Below are 25,764 nucleotides of genomic sequence, written 5' to 3'. Positions count from 1 at the left end.
AACATTATTCATCAATGTATTTTTCTAAAGAGTCCATAAAAACAGCCCCCCCTGTTGACCCCTGTTACAACTACAATGTGCTAGATGATCCATGGAGAGCCACCAACAATCAATATTCATCTAAAATAATGTGTGATACTGCGGTCAGCTGGTACGGCTGGTACCGTCTCTTCATTCGGGGACAGAGCACTCAGATGCCAGACACATGTGTTGATCAGTATAGCTGTGGCACTTATGCCCCACTGTGGTTGAATGGAGGACATCCAACAGTTGAGGATGGAGTGGTCACTCGAGATGTCTGTGGTCACTGGAGCAATGACTGCTGCCATTTCCGATCCAATCCTATTCAAGTCAAAGCGTGTCCAGGAGGTTATTATATTTACAAGTTTGTGTGCCCAATTACCTGCAGTTTGGCATATTGTGCAGGTGAATATAAATAAATAAATGAATACACGTGCCCTTTGTTTATGTAAACGATCAATGTATTTTATGTAGTTTTTTTTTTCTTCAGATGCAGGGAACATAAACACCACCTATACTTCTGTAATGCCAGAGACAACTACATCTGAAACAACAACCTCAAAAACTACAAAAGCTACAGTTGAGTCCACAACAATTGAAACTACAGCTGAAACTACAACCGAATCTACAACCATAGAAACTACAGCTGAAACTACAACCATAGAAACTACAAACGAGTCAACAACAACAGAAACTACAGCGGAATCTACAACCATAGAATCTACAGCCGAGTCCACAACAATAGAAACTACTGCTGAATCCACAACCATAGAATCTACAGTTGAATCCACAACCAAAGAAAAAACAGCTGAATCTACAACCATAGAAACTACAGCTGAAATCACAACTACTCAATCTACTGCTGAATTCACAACCTCAGAACTCACAACCACAGAAACAACAATTGAATCTACAACCATAGAAACTACTGCTGAATCCACAAGCCCAGAAACTACATCTGAGTCCACAACCATTGAAACAACAGCTGAAACTACAACCATTGAAACAACAGCAGAATCTTCAACCATAGAAACTACAGCTGAAACTACAACCATAGAAACAACAGCTGAATGTACAACCATAGAAACTACAGCTGAACCTACAACCATAGAAACTACAAACGAGTCAACAACAACAGAAACTACAGCTGAATCAACAACCATAGAAACTACAGCTGAAATCACAACTACTCAATCTACTGCTGAATTCACAACCTCAGAACTCACAACCATAGAAACAACATTTGAATTTACAACCATAGAAAATACTGCTGAATCCACAAGCCCAGAAACTACATCTGAGTCCACAACCATTGAAACTACAGCTGAATCTACAACCTTAGAAACTACAGCTGAACCTACAACCATAGAATCTACAGCTGAGTCCACAACAATAGAAACTACTGCTGAACCCACAACCATAGAATCTACAGTTGAATCCACAACCATAGAAACAACAGCTGAATCTACAACCTCAGAACCTACAACCGAGTCCACAACAACAGAAACTACAGCCGAATCTACAACCATAGAATCTACAGCCGAGTCCACAACAATAGAAACAACTGCTGAATCCACAACCATAGAATCTACAGTTGAATCCACAACCATAGAAACAACAGCTGAATCTACAACCTCAGAACCTACAACCGAGTCCACAACAACAGAAACTACAGCCGAATCTACAACCATAGAATCTACAGCCGAGTCCACAACAATAGAAACAACTGCTGAATCCACAACCATAGAATCTACAGTTGAATCCACAACCATAGAAACTACAGCTGAAACTACAACCATAGAAACAACAGCTGAATCTACAACCATAGAAACTACAGCTGAACCTACAACCATAGAAACTACAAATGAGTCAACAACAACAGAAACTACAGCTGAATCAACAACAATAGAAACTACAAATGAGTCAACAACAACAGAAACTACAGCTGAATCAACAACAATAGAAACTACAGCTGAAATCACAACTACTCAATCTACTGCTGAATTCACAACCTCAGAACTCACAACCATAGAAACAACATTTGAATCCTCAACCATAGAAACTACTGCTGAATCCACAAGCCCAGAAACTACAGCTGAGTCTACAACCATTGAAACTACAGCTGAATCTACAACCATAGAAACTACAGCTGAACCTACAACCATAGAAACTACAAACGAGTCAACAACAACAGAAACTACAGCTGAATCTACAACCACAGAATCTACAGCCGAGTCCACAACAATAGAAACTACTGCTGAATACACAACCATAGAATCTACAGTTGAATCCACAACCATAGAAACAACAGCTGAATCTACAACCATAGAAACTACAGCTGAACATACAACCATAGAAACTACAAACGAATCAACAACAACAGAAACTACAGCTGAATCTACAACCATAGAATCTACAGCCGAGTCCACAACAATAGAAACTACTGCTGAACCCACAACCATAGAATCTACAGTTGAATCCACAACCATAGAAACAACAGCTGAATCTACAACCATGGACACTACAGCTGAATCTACAACCTCAGAACCTACAACCGAGTCAACAACAACAGAAACTACAGCCGAAACTACAACCATAGAATCTACAGCCGAGTCCACAACAATAGAAACAACTGCTGAATCCACAACCATAGAATCTACAGTTGAATCCACAACTATAGAAACAACAGCTGAATCTACAACCATAGAAACTACAGCTGAATCTACAACCTCAGAACCTACAACCGAGTCCACAACAACAGAAACTACAGCCGAATCTACAACCATAGAATCTACAGCCGAGTCCACAACAATAGAAACAACTGCTGAATCCACAACCATAGAATCTACAGTTGAATCCACAACCATAGAAACTACAGGTGAAACTACAACCATAGAAACTACAGCTGAATCCACAACCTCAGAACCTACAACCGAGTCCACAACAACAGAAACTACAGCCGAATCTACAACCATAGAATCTACAGCCGAGTCCACAACAATAGAAACAACTGCTGAATCCACAACCATAGAATCTACACTTGAATCCACAACCATAGAAACTACAGGTGAAACTACAACTATAGAAACTACAGCTGAATCCACAACCTCAGAACCTACAACCGAGTCCACAACAACAGAAACTACAGCCGAATCTACAACCATAGAATCTACAGCCGAGTCCACAACAATAGAAACAACTGCTGGATCCACAACCATAGAATCTACAGTTGAATCCACAACCATAGAAACTACAGGTGAAACTACAACTATAGAAACTACAGCTGAATCCACAACCATAGAAACTACAGGTGAAATTACAACTATAGAAACTACAGCTGAATCAACAACCATAGAAACTACAGCTGAAATCACTACTACTCAATCTACTGCTGAATTCACAACCTCAGAACTCACAACCATAGAAACAACATTTGAATCTACAACCATAGAAACTACTGCTGAATCTACAACCTCAGAACCTACAACCGAGTCCACAACAACAGAAACTACAGCCGAATCTACAACCATAGAATCTACAGCCGAGTCCACAACAATAGAAACAACTACTGAATCCACAACCATAGAATCTACAGTTGAATCCACAACCATAGAAACTACAGGTGAAACTACAACTATAGAAACTACAGCTGAATCCACAACCTCAGAACCTACAACCGAGTCCACAACAACAGAAACTACAGCCGAATCTACAACCATAGAATCTACAGCCGAGTCCACAACAATAGAAACAACTGCTGAATCCACAACCATAGAATCTACAGTTGAATCCACAACCATAGAAACTACAGGTGAAACTACAACTATAGAAACTACAGCTGAATCCACAACCTCAGAGCCTACAACCGAGTCCACAACAACAGAAACTACAGCCGAATCTACAACCATAGAATCTACAGCCGAGTCCACAACAATAGAAACAACTGCTGGATCCACAACAATAGAATCTACAGTTGAATCCACAACCATAGAAACTACAGGTGAAACTACAACTATAGAAACTACAGCTGAATCCACAACCATAGAAACTACAGGTGAAATTACAACTATAGAAACTACAGCTGAATCAACAACCATAGAAACTACAGCTGAAATCACAACTACTCAATCTACTGCTGAATTCACAACCTCAGAACTCACAACCATAGAAACAACATTTGAATCTACAACCATAGAAACTACTGCTGAATCTACAACCTCAGAACCTACAACCGAGTCCACAACAACAGAAACTACAGCCGAATCTACAACCATAGAATCTACAGCCGAGTCCACAACAATAGAAACAACTGCTGAATCCACAACCATAGAATCTACAGTTGAATCCACAACCATAGAAACTACAGGTGAAACTACAACTATAGAAACTACAGCTGAATCCACAACCTCAGAACCTACAACCGAGTCCACAACAACAGAAACTACAGCCGAATCTACAACCATAGAATCTACAGCCGAGTCCACAACAATAGAAACAACTGCTGAATCCACAACCATAGAATCTACAGTTGAATCCACAACCATAGAAACTACAGGTGAAACTACAACCATAGAAACTACAGCTGAATCCACAACCATAGAAACTACAGGTGAAATTACAACTATAGAAACTACAGCTGAATCAACAACCATAGAAACTACAGCTGAAATCACAACTACTCAATCTACTGCTGAATTCACAACCTCAGAACTCACAACCATAGAAACAACATTTGAATCTACAACCATAGAAACTACTGCTGAATCTACAACCTCAGAACCTACAACCGAGTCCACAACAACAGAAACTACAGCCGAATCTACAACCATAGAATCTACAGCCGAGTCTACAACAATAGAAACAACTGCTGAATCCACAACCATAGAATCTACAGTTGAATCCACAACCATAGAAACTACAGGTGAAACTACAACTATAGAAACTACAGCTGAATCCACAACCTCAGAACCTACAACCGAGTCCACAACAACAGAAACTACAGCCGAATCTACAACCATAGAATCTACAGCCGAGTCCACAACAATAGAAACAACTGCTGAATCCACAACCATAGAATCTACAGTTGAATCCACAACCATAGAAACTACAGGTGAAACTACAACTATAGAAACTACAGCTGAATCCACAACCTCAGAACCTACAACCGAGTCCACAACAACAGAAACTACAGCCGAATCTACAACCATAGAATCTACAGCCGAGTCCACAACAATAGAAACAACTGCTGGATCCACAACCATAGAATCTACAGTTGAATCCACAACCATAGAAACTACAGGTGAAACTACAACTATAGAAACTACAGCTGAATCCACAACCATAGAAACTACAGGTGAAATTACAACTATAGAAACTACAGCTGAATCAACAACCATAGAAACTACAGCTGAAATCACAACTACTCAATCTACTGCTGAATTCACAACCTCAGAACTCACAACCATAGAAACAACATTTGAATCTACAACCATAGAAACTACTGCTGAATCTACAACCTCAGAACCTACAACCGAGTCCACAACAACAGAAACTACAGCCGAATCTACAACCATAGAATCTACAGCCGAGTCCACAACAATAGAAACAACTACTGAATCCACAACCATAGAATCTACAGTTGAATCCACAACCATAGAAACTACAGGTGAAACTACAACTATAGAAACTACAGCTGAATCCACAACCTCAGAACCTACAACCGAGTCCACAACAACAGAAACTACAGCCGAATCTACAACCATAGAATCTACAGCCGAGTCCACAACAATAGAAACAACTGCTGAATCCACAACCATAGAATCTACAGTTGAATCCACAACCATAGAAACTACAGGTGAAACTACAACTATAGAAACTACAGCTGAATCCACAACCTCAGAGCCTACAACCGAGTCCACAACAACAGAAACTACAGCCGAATCTACAACCATAGAATCTACAGCCGAGTCCACAACAATAGAAACAACTGCTGGATCCACAACAATAGAATCTACAGTTGAATCCACAACCATAGAAACTACAGGTGAAACTACAACTATAGAAACTACAGCTGAATCCACAACCATAGAAACTACAGGTGAAATTACAACTATAGAAACTACAGCTGAATCAACAACCATAGAAACTACAGCTGAAATCACAACTACTCAATCTACTGCTGAATTCACAACCTCAGAACTCACAACCATAGAAACAACATTTGAATCTACAACCATAGAAACTACTGCTGAATCTACAACCTCAGAACCTACAACCGAGTCCACAACAACAGAAACTACAGCCGAATCTACAACCATAGAATCTACAGCCGAGTCCACAACAATAGAAACAACTGCTGAATCCACAACCATAGAATCTACAGTTGAATCCACAACCATAGAAACTACAGGTGAAACTACAACTATAGAAACTACAGCTGAATCCACAACCTCAGAACCTACAACCGAGTCCACAACAACAGAAACTACAGCCGAATCTACAACCATAGAATCTACAGCCGAGTCCACAACAATAGAAACAACTGCTGAATCCACAACCATAGAATCTACAGTTGAATCCACAACCATAGAAACTACAGGTGAAACTACAACTATAGAAACTACAGCTGAATCCACAACCTCAGAACCTACAACCGAGTCCACAACAACAGAAACTACAGCCGAATCTACAACCATAGAATCTACAGCCGAGTCCACAACAATAGAAACAACTGCTGGGTCCACAACCATAGAATCTACAGTTGAATCCACAACCATAGAAACTACAGGTGAAACTACAACTATAGAAACTACAGCTGAATCCACAACCATAGAAACTACAGGTGAAATTACAACTATAGAAACTACAGCTGAATCAACAACCATAGAAACTACAGCTGAAATCACAACGACTCAATCTACTGCTGAATTCACAACCTCAGAACTCACAACCATAGAAACAACATTTGAATCTACAACCATAGAAACTACAGCCGAATCCACAAGCCCGGAAACTACAGCTGAGTCCACAACCATTGAAACTACAGCTGAAACTACAACCATAGAAACAACAGCTGAATCTACAACCATAGAAACTACAGCTGAACCTACAACCATAGAAACTACAAACGAGTCAACAACAACAGAAACTACAGCTGAATCTACAACCACAGAATCTACAGCCGAGTCCACAACAATAGAAACTACTGCTGAATACACAACCATAGAATCTACAGTTGAATCCACAACCATTGACACTACAGCTGAAACTACAACTATAGAAACAACAGCTGAATCTACAACCATAGAAACTACAGCTGAATCCACAACCATAGAAACTACAAACGAGTCAACAACAACAGAAACTACAGCTGAATCAACAACCATGGAAACTACAGCTGAAATCACAACTACTCAATCTACTGCTGAATTCACAACCTCAGAACTCACAACCATAGAAACAACATTTGAATTTACAACCATAGCAACTACTGCTAAATCCACAAGCCCAGAAACTACAGCTGAGTCCACAACCATTGAAACTACAGCTGAAACCACAACCATAGAAACAACAGCTGAATCTACAACCATAGAAACTACAGCTGAACATACAACCATAGAAACTACAAACGAGTCAACAACAACAGAAACTACAGCCAAATCTACAACCATAGAATCTACAGCCGAGTCCACAACAATAGGAACTACTGCTGAATCCACAACCATAGAATCTACAGTTGAATCCACAACCATAGAAACAACAGCTGAATCTACAACCATAGAAACTACAGCTGAATCTACAACCTCAGAACCTACAACCGAGTCCACAACAACAGAAACTACAGCCGAATCTACAACCATAGAATCTACAGCCGAGTCCACAACAATAGAAACAACTGCTGAATCCACAACCATAGAATCTACAGTTGAATCCACAACCATAGAAACTACAGATGAATCAACAACCATAGAAACTACAGGTGAAATTACAACCATAGAAACTACAGCTGAATCAACAACCATAGAAACTACAGCTGAAATCACAACGACTCAATCTACTGCTGAATTCACAACCTCAGAACTCACAACCACAGAAACAACATTTGAATCTACAACCATAGAAACTACAGCCGAATCCAAAAGCCCGGAAACTACAGCTGAGTCCACAACCATTGAAACTACAGCTGAAACTACAACCATAGAAACAACAGCTGAATCTACAACCATAGAAACTACAGCCGAACCTACAACCATAGAAACTACAAACGAGTCAACAACAACAGAAACTACAGCTGAATCTACAACCACAGAATCTACAGCAGAGTCCACAACAATAGAAACTACTGCTGAATACACAACCATAGAATCTACAGTTGAATCCACAACCATAGAAACAACAGCTGAATCTACAACCATAGAAACTACAGCTGAACCTACAACCATAGAAACTACAAACGAATCAACAACAACAGAAACTACAGCTGAATCTACAACCATAGAATCTACAGCCGAGTCCACAACAATAGAAACTACTGCTGTATCCACAACCATAGAATCTACAGTTGAATGCACAACCATAGAATCAACAGCTGAATCTACAACCATAGAAACTACAGCTGAATCTACAACCTCAGAACCTACAACCGAGTCCACAACAACAGAAACTACAGCTGAATCTACAACCATAGAATCTACAGCCGAGTCCACAACAATAGAAACAACTGCTGAATCCAAAACCATAGAAACTACAGGTGAAACTACAACTATAGAAACTACAGCTGAATCCACAACCATAGAAACTACAGGTGAAATTACAACTATAGAAACTACAGCTGAATCAACAACCATAGAATCTACAGCTGAAATCACAACTACTCAATCTACTGCTGAATTCACAACCCCAGAACTCACAACCAAGTCCACAACCTCAGAAACTACAGCCGAGTCCACAACTATAGAAACAACATTTGAATCTACAACCATAGAAACTACTGCTGAATCCACAAGCCCAGAAACTACAGCCGAGTCCACAACAATTGAAACTACAGCTGAAACTACAACCTTAGACACAACAGCTGAATCTTCAACCTCAGAAACTACAGCCGAGTCCACAACCATAGAAACAACATTTGAATCTACAACCATAGAAACTACAGCTGAAATCACAACTACTCAATCTACTGCTGAATTCACAACCTCAGAACTCACAACCATAGAAACAACATTTGAATCTACAACCATAGAAACTACTGCTGAATCCACAAGCCCAGAAACTACAGCTGAGTCCACAACCATTGAAACTACAGCTGAAACTACAACCATAGAAACAACAGCTGAATCTACAACCATAGAAACTACATCTGAACCTACAACCATAGAAACTACAAAAGAGGCAACAACAACAGAAACTACAGCCGAATCTACAACCATAGAATCTACAGCAGAGTCCACAACAATAGAAACTACTGCTGAATCCACAACAATAGAATCTACAGTTGAATCCACAACCATAGAAACAACAGCTGAATCTACAACCATAGAAACTAGAGCTGAATCTACAACCTCAGAACTTACAACCGAGTCCACAACAATAGAAACAACTGCTGAATCCACAACCATAGAATCTACAGTTGAATCCACAACCATAGAAACTACAGGTGAAACTACAACTATAGAAACTACAGCTGAATCCACAACCATAGAAACTACATGTGAAATTACAACCATAGAAACTACAGCTGAATCAACAACAATAGAAACTACAGCTGAAATCACAACTACTCAATCTACTGCTGAATTCACAACCTCAGAACTCACAACCATAGAAACAACATTTGAATCAACAACCATAGAAACTACAGCTGAGTCCACAACCATAGAAACAACATTTGAAACTACAACCATAGAAACTACTGCTGAATCCACAAGCCCAGAAACTACAGCCCAGTCCACAACCATTGAAACTACAGCTGAAACAACCATAGAATTAACAGGTGAAACCACAAGTATAGAAATTACAGCTGATTCCACAACCATAGAAACTACAACTGAAATCACAACTACTCAGTCTAATCCTGAATTCACAACCTCAGAACTTACAACCATAGAAACAACATTTGATTCTACAACCATAGAAACTACTGCTGAATCCACAAGCCCAGAAACTACAGCTGAGTCCACAACCATTGAAACTACAGCTGAAACTACAACCATAGAAATAACAGCTAAATCTACAACCACAGTAGCTACAGCTGAAATCACAACCATAGAAACTACAGTTGAATCCACAACCAAAGAAACAACAGCTGAATCTACAACCATAGAAACTACAGCTGAATCTACAACCTCAGAACCTACAACCGAGTCCACAACAACAGAAACTACAGCCGAATCTACAACCATAGAATCTACAGCCGAGTCCACAAGCTTAGAAACAACTGCTGAATCCACAACCATAGAATCTACAGTTGAATCCACAACCATAGAAACTACAGCTGAATCCACAACCATAGAAACTACAGCTGAAATTACAACCATGGAAACTACAGCTGAATCCACAACAATAGAATCTACTGTTGAATCCACAACAACAGAAACAACAGCTGAAATCTCAACCACAGAAACTACAGCTGAATCCACAACAACAGAAACTACAGCTGAAACTTCAACCACAGAATCGACAGTTGAATCCACAACAATAGAAACTACAGCTGAATCCACAACCATAGAAACTACAGCTGAAATCACAACCATGGAAACTACAGCTGAATCCACAACCATGGAATCTACTGTTGAATCCACAACCATAGAATCCACTGTTGAATCCACAACCATAGAAAATACATCTGAATCTACAACCACAGAAACTACAGCTGAATGCACAACAATAGAATCTACAGTTGAATCCACAACCATAGAAACTACAGCTGAAACCACAACCATAGAAACTACAGCCGAGTTCACAACCATAGAAACTACAGATGAATCCACAACCATAGAAACTACAGTTGAAGCTACAACCACAGAAACTACAGCTGAATCACCAACCACAGAATATACAACAGAGTCCACAACCGTAGAAACTACAGCTGAATCTACAACCATAGAAACTGCAAGTGAGTCTATAACCACAGGAACTACAGCTGGATTTACAACCTTAGAAACTACAGTGGAATCCACAACCATGGACACTACACCTGAAACTACAACCATAGAAACTACAGTTGAATCCACAACCATAGAACCCACAACCATGTTCATAACCTCAGAAACTACTGCGGAAGCCACAACCACAGAAACAACAGCCAAGTCCACAACCATAGAAACTACAGCTGAAACTACAACCATAGAAACTACAGCTGAATCCACAACCTTAGAAACTACACCTGAAACTACAATAATAGAACTTACAGTTGATTACATAACAACAGAAACTACAACCGAGTCCATAACAACAGAAACTACAGCTGAATCTACCACATCAGAAACTACACTTGAATCCACAAGCATAGAAACTACACATGAATCCACAACTCCAGAACCTACAACTGAGTCCATAACCACAGAAACTACAGCTAAATTTACAACCTCAGAAACTACATTGGAATCCACAACCATAGAAATTACACCTGAAACTACAACAATAGAAACTACAGATGAATACACAACCCCAGAACATACAACCGAGTTCATAACCACAGAAACTACAACCGACTTCATAACCACAGAAACTACAACCGAGTCCACAACCACAGAAACAACAGCCAAGTCAACAACCTTACAAAATACAGCTGAATGCAAAACCATAGAAAATACAGTTGAAACCACAACCCTAGAGTCCACAACCATAGAAACTACATCTGAATCCACAACTATAGAAACTACAGCTGAAATCACAACCACACAATATACAGCTGAATCCACAACCACAGAATTTATAACCGAATCCTCAACCTCAGAAACTACATCAGAAACTACAACCATAGAAAATACAGCTGAATCCACAACCTCAGACACTACAGCCGAAACTACAGCTGAATCCACAACTTTAGAATCTACAGATGAATCTACAACCATAGAAACTACAGTTGAATCCACAACCATAGAAACTACAGCTGAGTCCTCAACCACAGAAACTACAGCTGAATGCACAACCTCAGATACTACAGCTGACTGTACAAGCTCAGACACTACAGCCAAAACTATAACCACAGACAGTACAACTGAATGGACAAGCTCAGATACTACAGCTGAAACTATAACAACAGATACTACAGCTGAAACTATAACCACAGATACTACAGCCGAAACTATAACCACAGATACTACAGATGAATCCACAACAATAGAAACTACAGCTGAATCCACAACCATAGAAACTACAGCTGAAATCACAACCATAGAAACTACAACTGAGTCCACAACCATGGAAACTACAGCTGAATCCACAACGAAAGAAACAACAGCTGAAATCACAACAATAGAATCTACTGTTGAATCCACAACAACAGAAACAACAGCTGAAATCACAAACACAGAAACTACAGCTGAATCCACAACAACAGAAACTACAACTGAAACTTCAACCACAGAATCTACAGTTGAATCCGCAACCATAGAAACTACAACCGAGTCCACAACCATAGAAACTACAGCTGAAATCACAACCATAGAATCTACTGTTGAATCCACAACAATAGAACCTACAGCTGAATCCACAACCCTAGAAACTACAGCTGAAATCACAACCATGGAAACTACAGCTGAATCCACAACAATAGAATCTACTGTTGAATCCACAACAACAGAAACAACAGCTGAAATCACAACCACAGAAACTACAGCTGAATCTACAACAACAGAAACTACAGCTGAAACTTCAACCACAGAATCTACAGTTGAATCCACAACCATAGAAACTACAACCGAGTTCACAACCATAGAAACTACAGCTGAAATTACAACCTCAGAACCTACAACCGAGTCCACAACCACAGAAACTTCACCTGAATGCACAACCTCAGATACTACAGCTGAATGCACAAGCTCAGATACTACAGCCGAAATTATAACAACAGATACTACAGCTGAATGGACAAACTCAGATACTACAGCCGAATCTATAACCACAGATACTACAGATGAATGCACTACAATAGAAACTACAGCTGAATCCACAACCATAGAAACTACAGCTGAAATCACAACCATGGAATCTACAGCTGAAATCACAACCATGGAAACTACAGCTGAATCCACAACCATAGAATCTACTGTTGAATCCACAACCATAGAAACTACAACTGAGTCCACAACCATAGAAACTACAGCTGAATCCACAACCAAAGAAACAACAGCTGAAATCACAAACACAGAAACTACAGCTGAATCCACAACCACAGAAACTACAGCTGAAACTTCAACCACAGAATCTACAGTTGAATCCACAACCATAGAAACTACAACCGAGTCCACAACCGTAGAAACTACAGCTGAAATCACAACCATGGAAACTACAGCTGAATCCACAACAATAGAATCTACTGTTGAATCCACAACAACAGAAACAACAGCTGAAATCACAACCACAGAAACTACAGTTGAATCCACAACAACAGAAACTACAGCTGAAACTTCAACCACAGAATCTACAGCTGAATCCACAACCATTGAAACTACAACCGAGTCCACAACCTCAGAACCTACAACCGAGCCCACAACCACAGAAACTTCACCTGAATGCACAACCTCAGATACTACAGCTGAATGCACAAGCTTAGACACTACAGCCGAAATTATGACAACAGATACTACAACTGAATGGACAAACTCAGATACTACAGCCGAAACTATAACCACGGATACTACAGATGAATGCACAGACTCAGATACTACAGCCAAAACTATAACCACAGATACTACAGCTGAATGGACAAGCTCAGATACTACAGCTGAAACTATAACAACAGATTCTACAGATGAATGCACAAACTCAGATACTACAGCCGAAACTGTAACCACTGAAAAAACCGAGGAGCCCACAACTTTAGAATCTACAGCTGAATCCACAACCTCAGAACCTACAATCAAGTCCACAATCGCAGAAACTACAGCTGAATTCACAACCTCAGAAACTACAGCCGAGTCCACAACCACAGAAACTTCAGCTGAATGCACAACCTCAGATACCACAGCTGAATGCATAAGCTCAGATACTACAGCCGAAATTATAACCACAGATACAACAGCTGAATGGACAAACTCAGATACTACAGCTGAAACAATATCCATGGATACTACAGGTGAATGCACAAACTCAGATGCTACAGCCGAATCTGTAACCACTGAAAAAACAGAGGAGTCCACAACTTTAGAATCCACAACTGAATCTACAACCGTAGAAACTACAGTTGAATCCACAACCATAGAAACTACAGCCGAGTCCACAACCACAGAAACTTCAGCTGAATGCACAAACTCAGATACTACAGCCGAAACTATGACCACAGATACTACAGCTGAATGGACAAGCTCAGATACTACAGCTGAAACTATAACAACAGATTCCACAGATGAATGCACAAACTCAGATACTACAGCCGAAACTGTAACCACAGAAAAAACAGAGGAGCCCACAACTTTAGAATCTACAGCGGAATCCACAACCTCAGAACCTACAACCGAATCCACAACCTCAGAACCTACAACCGAGTCCACAACCTCAGAAACTACAACCAAGTCCACAACCACAGAATCTTCAGCTGAATGCACAACTTCAGATACTACAGCTGAATGCACAAGCTCAGATACTACAGCCGAAATTATAACAACAGATACTACAGCTGAATGGACAAACTCAGATACTACAGCTGAAACTATAACCACAGATACTACAGATGAATGCACAAACTCAGATGCTACGGCCAAATCTGTAACCACTGAAAAAACAGAGAAGTCCACAACTTTTGAATCTACAGCTGAATCTACAACCATACAAACTACAGTTGAGTCCGCAACCACAGAAACTTCAGCTGAATGCACAAGCTCAGACACAACAGCTGAATGCACAAGCTCAGATACTACAGCCGAAACTATAACCACAGATACTACAGCTGAATGGACAAGCACAGATACTACAGCTAAAACTATAACCACAGTTACTACAGATGAACGCACAAACTCAGATGCTACAGCCGAATCTATAACCACTGAAAAAACAGAGGAGTCCCCAACTTTAGAATCTACAGCTGAAAAAACACCTAAATCCACAGCCTCAGAAACTACAACTGAGTCCACAACCTCAGAACATAAAAATGAGTCCACAACCACAGAAAGTAAAGCTGAATGCACCTCAGATACTACAGCTGAATGCACAAACTCAGATACTACAGCCGGAACTATAACCACAGGAAAAACTGCAGAGTCCCCAACTTTAGAATCTACAGCTGAAAAAACACCTAAATCCACAGCCTCAGAAACTACAACTGAGTCCACAACCACAGAAACTTCAACTAAATTCAAGATCTCAGAAAGTACAGCAGAGTCCACAACCATAGAAACTTCAGCTGAATGCACAACATCAGATACTACAGATGAATGCACAAACTCAGATACTACAGCCGACACTATAACCACAGACAAAACAGCAGTCCACATCATTGAAACTACAGCTGAATACACAACCTCAGAACCTACAACCAAGTCCAAAACTAAAGAATATTCACCTAAATCCACAGCCTCTAAACCTACAACCGACTCCACAACCACAGAAACTACAACTAAATCCACAACCTCAGAAAGTACAGCTGAGTCCACAACCACAGAAAAAACAACAGTCCACAACTTTGAAACTACAGCTGAATACACAATCTCAGAACCTACTACCAAGTCCAAAACTAAAGAAACTTCAGCTAAATCCACAATCTCAGAAAGTACAGCCGAGTCCACAATCACAGAAACTTCAGCTGAATGCACATCCTCAGATACTACAGCAGAATGCACAAACTCAGATACTACAGCCGAAACTATAACCACAGAAATAATATCAGACTTAACAACTTTAGAATCTAGAGCTGAATACACAACCTCAGGACCTACAACCAAGTCCAAAACAAAAGAAAGTTCAGCTAAATCCACAATCTCCGAAAGTACAGCCGAGTCCACAACCACAGAAACGTCAGCTGAATGCACATCCTCAGATACTACCACAGAATGCACAAACTTAGATACTACAGCCAAAACTTTAACCACAGAAAAAATAGCAGACTCCACACCTTTAGAATCTAAAGCTGAATACACAACCTTAGAACCTATAACCAAGTCCAAAACTAAAGAAACTTCAGCTAAATCCACAACCTCAGAAAGTACAGCCGAGTCCACAACCACAGAAACATCAGCTGAATGCACATCCTCAGATACTACAGCAGAATGCACAAACTCAGATACTACAGCCGAAACTATAACCACAGAAATAATATCAGACTTAACAACTTTAGAATCTAGAGCTGAATACACAACCTCAGGACCTACAACCAAGTCCAAAACAAAAGAAAGTTCAGCTAAATCCACAATCTCCGAAAGTACAGCCGAGTCCACAACCACAGAAACGTCAGCTGAATGCACATCCTCAGATACTACCACAGAATGCACAAACTTAGATACTACAGCCAAAACTTTAACCACAGAAAAAATAGCAGACTCCACACCTTTAGAATCTAAAGCTGAATACACAACCTTAGAACCTATAACCAAGTCCAAAACTAAAGAAACTTCAGCTAAATCCACAACCTTAGAAAGTACAGCTGAGTCCACAACCACAGAATCTTCAGTCGAATGCTCAACCTCAAATACAACAGATGAATGCACAAACTCAGATACTACAGTCGAAACTATAACCACAGAAAAAATAGCAGATTCCACAATTTTAGAATCTACAGATGAAAAAACACCTGAATCAACAACCTCAAAATCTACAACTGAGTCCACAGCCACAGTTATTAAAACTAAATCTAGGACATCAGAAAGTACAGCTGAGTCCACAACCACAGAAACTTCAGCTGAATGCACAACCTCAAATACTACAGCAGAATGCACAAACCCAGGTACTACAGCAGAAACTATAGCCACAGAAAAAACAACAGTCCACAACTTTGAAATTACAGCTTTATACACAACCTCAGAAAGTACAGCCGAGTCCACAACCACAGAAACATCAGATGAATGCACAACCTCAGATACTACAGCCGAATGCACAAACTCAGATACTACAGCCGAATGCACAACCTCAGATACAACAGCTGAATGTATAAACTCAGATACTACAGCAGAAACTATAACCACAGAAAAAATAGCATAGTTCACAACTTTAGAATCTACATCTGAAAAAACACTTAAATCTTCAACCTCAAAACCTACAACTGAGTCCACAACCACAGAAACTAAAGCTAAATCCAGGACCTCAGGAACTACAGCCGAATCCAACACCACAGAAAATACAGATGAATGCACAACCTCAGATACTACAGCTGAAAGCACAAATTCAGATACTACAGCCAAAACTACAACCACAGAAAAAACAGCAGTCCATGGCAACAGCAGCACATTGAAACTACAGCTGAGTACACAACCTCTGAACCTACAAGCAAGTCCAAAACAACTTCAGCTGAATCTAAAACCACAGAATCTTCAGCTGAATGCACAACGCCATAACCTACAGTGGTAACCACAACCCCAGAAACAACAGTCATGTCCAATTATAGCTAAATCCACAACATTCGATCCACAGAAGAAGAAAAAACAGCCAAATCCCACAACTTTAAAATCTACAGCTGAATCCACAGCCCCAGAACCTACAACTGAGTCCAAAACCACAGAAACTAGAGCTGAATCTACAACCATAGAACCTCAGCCGAGTCAACAACCATAGAAACTACAGCTGAATCCACAACCCTAAGACTTACAACCGAGTCCATAACCTTAGAAACTACAGCTGAATCCACAACGCTAAAACCTACAACCGAGTCCATAACCATAGAAACTGCAACTAAATCCACAACCATAGAAAATACAGAGGAAACCACAACCACAGAAAACAACAGCCAAATCCACAACCACATAAACTTCAGTTGAATGTACAACCTCAGATACTACAGCTGAATCCACAAACTCAGATACTACAGCCGAAACTAAAACCACAGAAAAAAACTACAGCTTCATATACAACCTCATAGAATACACTGACAACCAAGTCAAGTTACTATTATTTACATAGCACTTTTTACAATGCAGATTGTTTCAACTCAGCTTCACAATGGTAACAGGAAAATAATGCAACAATTTATTAGAAAGTAATGTAGTTAAATAATTAATGTCACCAACTGAGCAACAGGGGCGATAGTGACAAGGAACCAAAACTCCATCAGGTGACATAATGGAGAAAAAAACCTTGGGAGAAACCAGACTCAGTCGGTGTGCCAGTTCTCCTCTGGCCAAACGAACAAACATTGTATAATTATGAGTCAGACAACATTACAAATCAGAAGTCATATTAGAGCGGAACATTTAGAATATTTTTCCAGCTCCATCCGGCTGAAGATCGGAGTCATCATGCACGAGACAGGCTTCTTGATGTCAATGAGGCCATCACAGGCCTGAAGTGTCTCTGCTAACACTTCAGGATTGCCTTTGTTGTGTCTAGGTGCAGGTCCACCATCTGATCTGGATACGGCTCAGATCTGGCTGACAACAGTAAACCTCGGGATAACCACAACAATAGAAACAAGAGCCAAGTTCACAACCATAGAACCTACAACTGAAAATATCAAGTACCCATGATCAAGCACACTACTATCTTTGAGCTCAGATTATAAAAATAAAAAAATTATTTATCATCCTACTTGATATCTTAAATAAATTATGTTTGTTACTGTATACCTCCTGTAATTTCAAGTTAATCAGACCCTTGCATACTGAGTTATGGGTATTCATGTGTTCACACTGTCTGGTGGCCATTCTGAAAGCTGTCTGAAAACTTTCACCAAAAAGAGTAGCCCCTTAAATGTGCTTTTTAAAAAAATATATGTTTAAGTCTTTATTTTCGATATGTATAACTTCTTACTACAAATTTAAGAGATTAATATTTAGACTTTTGCATATTGTAACCTGGGACCTGGATGTGGAAAATATTTACAATTAGATCCAAAAGATAGTTTTAGCAACATAGTACAGGTGCTGCAGTGCTACACTAATATATTTCTTCACAGGCATTACTGGCTTGTACTTTTAAATCCATTATATTATAAATTTACATTTTTGGATTTTCTGTGGTTTTACAGGTCTATAATTTAAGATTTCATATTATTTTAAATTAAGATTAAAGGGTGCACTACTATAAAAATAAAAATCCCAGCTTCAGCGTTTCAATAGCTGTTTATATTCAAATATGTATGAACTTAATACATGACCTAGATTATTTATTTATTTATACCCCCCCCCCCCCCAACACATGTTGTGAGCTTAATTGAAACAGGGGTGTACGTAAAGGGTACAAACATACTCATTAAGCAAAGCCATATTTTTTGCATTTAATGATATATATCTCAATATAGCTTAACGCTTTTTCATTTAAATTAAAATGTAATATTATTGTGTGAAAGATTAATATATAAGTAGTAGTAGTAGTACTTTATTAATCCCAATTGGGAAATTAAAGTGTGTCAGCAGCAATACATGAAGACAGTCAAGTACTCACAGTACACACAAAAACATATTATACCAATATAATAAATACATAAACAAAGTGCCAAGAAAACGGTAATTGTTGCACATCTTGTTTGAGGTTAAAAAATAAAATGAATAAAAATAAAATAAAATGAATATATCTAAAACCGGTCAATCAATAAAAGCAGTAATGCACATTTTATTTCTGATATTTAACTCCGTTAAAGCTACACTATGCAACTTTTCTGTCCACTAGAGGGTGCCTATTTAAAACAAAGGCACAGTTTGATGAAGTTTGAACGCATAATCTTGGCACATGTGGTTTTCACCTCACACCCAGTGGAAATTAATCGGGATAGGACTCATGTCAGAAATCATGTTCATGTATGTGATTATTAACGTTTCTGTAGTGTGAAGCAACGCAGGATCGAGTGTTGAGGGAGCTGAGCAAGGCCGCTGGAGCGATTGTTACACAAACACATGGTTCGCGAGCAGTGTTTTTTTTTATTATGTAGTCTGCGCCATTTCCGCTTTCTCGTCATGAGTATGAGGTAACATCATTTAAGATACATTTAAGTGTGTTTAAAATAATGTTATGACGTTACTTTGTGCATTTGCTCAGTGGCTGCTGTGACACTTGTTGCACACTGCTAAGAATAAAGTGCTTCTGCCGAATAAAACTGGAAACCGAGGGTAATGCATATATGACGCAATTGGCAGGCAACTCCCTCAAACGTCCCGGCTCCTTGGTTAAAATAGCAATTTTCTCACAATTTACAAATATTTGGAAACATTTGGGATATTGTAAGACCTCAACTGAACAAAATATATAACACTGGTGGTTTTTGGATATGCCTTTTTAACTGCAAAAATACTACATAATGCACCTTTAAGTACAGGTATACAATTGACGTAGTGAACAAATTCCTAAAACGAAAAGTTAATGATGCCTGGCCACAGGGTTTAATTGTAAAGTCTCACAGCAGTAGGCATAAATGACCTCCTGTAGCATTCTATGTTGCACCATGGCTGGATTAGTCGGTTGCTGAATGTACTTCTCATTCCAGCAACCATGTTGTGGAAGGGGTCGAAAGTATTGTTTGTTATGGTCAACAGCTTGGTCATTATTCTGCTCTCTGTAACAACCCCAAACATGTCCAGATCCAAACCAGTGACAAAGCCTGCCATCTCAATAAGCTTATTCTGCCTTTTGGCATCTCCAGCTTTAATCCCATTGCCCCAGCACTCTACTGCATTAACAGAGCAGTGGCAACGACAGACTGATAGAACATGTGAAGCATCTTGTTACACATATTGAAGGACCTGAGTCTTCTTAAGAAATAAAGTCTGTTCTGGCCTTTTTTTGTAAATCGCTTCTGTGTTTTTTTGTCCAGTCAAGTCTGTTGTCTATGTGGATCCCAAAATATAGATAGAAGTCCACTATCTCAACATCTCTGCCATGAATAGAAATAGGTGAGGGGTGATCTTTTTTCCTTCTGTAATCAGATACCAGTTATTTTGTTTTAGTTACATTTATTGGACCCACTTTATATTAGGTGGTCTTAACTACTATGTACTAACATTGTAATTAATCATTTGATGCAATGCACATGTGTACATACATGTTTTTACAATGTACTTACATTTGAAAAAATGCCTGCATGTAATTACATCTGTAATACATTTCTGTAGGTACATTTGTAATTACACTGTTTGCACATCCCTTACACCTAACTCTACCCTTAAACTGACCCACACCACCACACCTGTCCCTAACTCTACCCTTACACTGACCCAAACCACCACACCTGCCCCTAACCCTACCCTTAAACTGACCCACACCACCACACCTGTTCCTAACCCTACCCTTAAACTGACCCACACCACCACACCTGTCCCTAACCCTACCCTTAAACTGACCCACAGCACCACACCTGTCCCTAACCCTACCCTTAAACTGACCCACACCACCACACCTGTCCCTATCTCTACCCTTAAACTGACCCACACAACCACACCTGTCCCTAACTCTACCTGTATCCCACCTCAATATCCGCAAAGGTGTTTTGCAATAAAATTTGAACACAGTAAGTACATTGTACTTATTTTTTGATGTAAGTACATAGTACTTAAGGCCACCTAATCACATCTAAATTTTTCAGTTGGCTGAATTGAAATTCTGTGAATTGATGAAATTTAATTCACAGAAATACAGTCCAAATACACCACACACATTCCAAGGAGAGTAGACAGGAACCAGGAATCCAAGGCTCAGGCAGACTGCTCGAAATGCCAACAGAGAATGTTAACCAAAACCAACAGACAAACAAGACTTCATCCAGAATACAGGGCAAATAGCATTTAAATAGACAGGGTAATAAACCAAGATTAAATAATAATGTGCAGAGGATACTGGGAAATTAAGTCCAAGAATAACAGTGACTATGGAAATGAAGCTACCATCTGCTGGTACTTAAAGGTACCGCAGCTGACATGTTACAGATACCAATGTATTTTTCAACAAGTCTGATGTTTTAGTGATTATAGTTTGGTAACATTAGCTTGTAAGTCACCCGCTACAACTAACAAAGGTGATAAGCTTATGCGTGAACTGATATTAGGCTAATGTAGATTTACTGCTGTGTTGGGCACAATGCTATATGAAAGAATTTTGAAGAAGCAAGATAATTTAATAATTATATTCTGTGTGGTGAACCTATGATAAGCAGTGCACGTTGCTCTGTTTTATGTCAGATAGCCAAAATATCTCCAAACCACTGAAGCTGAGCAAACTTTCTTGTCAACGATATCTGTGTCCTCCGAGCTGATCATGAGTGCTGAATTCTCTTCACTATCGCTCATTTTTCTCACTCCACTTCACTCCGAACCTCCCAGCCTGTCAGCCACTGTGACTTTCAACAACACCACATGCGGCATCCAGAAGCCCAGTCTGCAAAACGCATGCACAGCATTAAGTATAGCGAGTAAGCATTATATAGAGAATTTATCGAACTGTTGTTATCGTTTTATCGAGGAAAATTAGTCATTGATAATTATCATTATCGTTTTATCGCCCAGCCCTACTTTTGAGTTGTAACTGAAGTCTGAGGTATTAAGGGTGAATAGAAATGGAAACAAACCCATTCCCTAAGGAGCACCAGTGTATTTGAGATATCTCTTATATCTTCTTCTACTATATCTTCTATATCTTCTATACTATATCTTCTTCTACTAAAACCAATACCCTGTGCAATAAAATGTCTCAGTGTAGATATTGGTGAGATTAATACTTACGTTTACCCTTAATATAGAAACTTCAGCTAAATACACAACCTCAGAACATACAACCGAGTCTACAACTTTAGAAATTACATCTGAAACTACAACTATACAAACTATAGATAAATACACAACCCCAGAACCTACAACTGAGTGAACACCCATAGAAACAACAGTGGAATCCACAACCATAGAATCTACAGATGAATAGACAACCTCAGAAAATACAGAGGAAACCACAACCACAGAAACAACATCCAAGTCTACAAACATATAAACTATAGCAGAAACAACACAAATATAAAAAACAGCCCAGTCCACAACCATATAAACTACAACCATTTACAGCTAGGTTCCACCCCAAAACGAGACCACAACCATAGAAACTATTGCTGAATCCACAACCATAGAAACTAAAACCAATTCCACAACCACAGAAACTACAGCTGAATGCACAACCTCAGAACATATAATGGAAACCACAACCACAGAAACAACAACCAATTCCAAAACCATGGAAACTACAACCGAGTCCACAACCACAGAAACTACTGCTGAATCTACAACCTCAGAAACTACAGCCAAAACCACAGAAACAACAGCAGAGTCTGCAACCATAGAAATTACAACCACAGAATCTACAGTTGAGTCCAAATAACCTGCAGCTGAAATCACAACCTCTCAATCTACTGCTGACTTTACAACCTCAAAAACTACAGCTGAATCCACAACCTCAAATACTACAGCCGAAACAAAAAACACAGAAAAGACAGCTGAGTCCTCAACTTTAGAAACTACAGCTGAATACACAACCGAGTCCACAGCCATAAACCTAGAGCTGAATCCACAAACATAGAATCTATAACTGAGTCTATAACCACAGACAATGTCCTCCAGGACATAAACTACAGCTGAATCCACAACCTCAGAACTTAGAGCCAAAACCACAACCAAAAAAAGTCCACAACCATAGGAATTGTAGCAGAAACAACAACCATATAAACTACAGCTAAAGTCACAACCACACGATCTTAAGCTAAACCCATATTCTCACCCAAAACCACAAACATAAAAGCTACAGCTGAATCAACATCCATATAAAGTACAGCTAAAATCACAAGCAGTCAATCTACTGTGGAATACACAACCTCACCTATAGCCAAAACCACAACCATAGAATCTCTAGCTGAATCCACAAGAAACTACAGCTGAAATCAAAACTACTCAATCTACAGCTGAATTCGCTAAGTCAGAACCTACAGTGGAACCACAACCCCAGACACAACAGCTGAGTCCAGTACCATAGAATATACACTTTGTTGGTAGAGCCCCTTCATGCTTCACTGTACCCCCTTTCCCCCCATTATTCTTTGCACATGTGGGTTTTGTTATGTTGAGCATGTGCTTGTCTCTGTTAGATCCCTCCCCCCCTTGTCCCCTTGTTATCTCGTTATTGGTTCATCTGTTCCACCTGTTTCCTTTTGATTTCTTCCCTTCTTGAGCTCCTTGTGTTTGTCAGTCTTGGTCGGATCATTGTCTTGTCTATGTCTCCTGGTTCCCCGTGATCTCTGTTGGTTTGTTTAAGTTTGTATTTTTATTATTCTATTATGTGGGTTTTGTTTTGAGTTTATGTTTTATTTTATAACAAATTATCCTTTTCTGCACTTGAGTCCTCGCACTAATTTTCCTTTGTGTTTGTGACGTGACAGAACGATCCGACCACTAAGAGGACTCAGCAGAAGATGGGTAGCTTCCTTTTTTCATCTCCCCCCAACTACCTGCAACTTGCAAGATATGTGAGCTTTAATTACATCCGTCAGCAGGGGGCTGATGTGAGGGACTTCGCCTGCAGTCTCCTCATTAAAGTAGATCACATGGCTTACACTGAGGCAGAGATTAAGGAGGTATTGAATATCTGTTTGGACATGCCTCTCAGCCCGGGGGAGATGGAAAAGCTGGGGCATCTGGGATTCTAGGACTTTGTCCATCATATTTACCATTTTGGAGAGCCTGAACATCAACAGCTAGCAGAATCTCAGCCCACTGATGGTTCCTTTTCATCTACTGTCAGTGGAGGCCCCAGTCCTCAGATGAAACGGAGAAGGAGGAGGAAGAGCAGGCCTACCTTATTGGACACCTTCACTGGGGAGGAGATGATTTCAGGGGTAGGAGAGCCGGTAGTCCCTGTTCCAGTGGACCCAGTTCCAGTGGATTGTGTTCCGGTGGTCCCTGTGCCAGTGGATTGTGTTCCGGTGGTCCCTGTGCCGGTGGATTGTGTGCCGATGGTCCCTGCGCCGGTGGGTCGTGTTCTGGTGGACTCTGCTCTGCCTGCACCGACCCGGCGCCCTGCCCTGACCGCGCCGACCCGGCGCCCTGCTCTGACCGGGCCGAACCGGCGCCCTGCTCTGACCGCGCCGCCCCAGTGTCCTGCTTTAACTGCGCCGCCTCCGGGTCCTGCTCTGACCACGCCACCCTGGTGGCCTGAACTCTGCGAGCTACCCGGGCCACCAGAACACTGCAGGCCATCATGGCCTCCTGAACTTTTTGTTTTCCCCATTCTTCCCTTGTTTACCCCTCCCTTGTCTGTTCTTCCCGTGCCGCCCTGGTCTGTCCCTCCCGTGCCCCCCTGGTCTGTCCCTCCCGTCCCGCCCTGGTCTGTTCCTCCCGTCCCGCCCCAGTCTGTTCCTCCCCTCCCCCCCCTGGTCTGTCCCTTCAGTCCTGCCCTGGTCTGTCCCTCCCGTCCTGCCCT

At 40.2% G+C, this 25,764-nt stretch overlaps 1 protein-coding gene across 1 annotated transcript; it reads left to right on the top strand.

Annotated features, from left to right (window-relative positions):
• The first annotated feature begins 546 nt into the window (after positions 1-546).
• On the top strand, positions 547-24,991 carry LOC137090831 (serine-rich adhesin for platelets-like). The gene is made up of 4 exons (XM_067454780.1): positions 547-6,064; positions 6,173-16,813; positions 18,715-18,764; positions 24,725-24,991. The coding sequence occupies exons 1-4, from the start codon at positions 547-549 to the stop codon at positions 24,989-24,991; spliced, it is 16,476 nt and encodes a 5,491-aa protein (XP_067310881.1).
• Positions 24,992-25,764: the final 773 nt, after the last annotated feature.

This window comes from Pseudorasbora parva, chromosome 10, assembly GCF_024679245.1.
Source record: "Pseudorasbora parva isolate DD20220531a chromosome 10, ASM2467924v1, whole genome shotgun sequence".
NCBI lineage: Eukaryota > Metazoa > Chordata > Actinopteri > Cypriniformes > Gobionidae > Pseudorasbora > Pseudorasbora parva.
The sequence above is the reverse complement of the archived record's forward strand: the minus strand, read 5'-3'. Positions and strand labels throughout refer to the sequence as shown.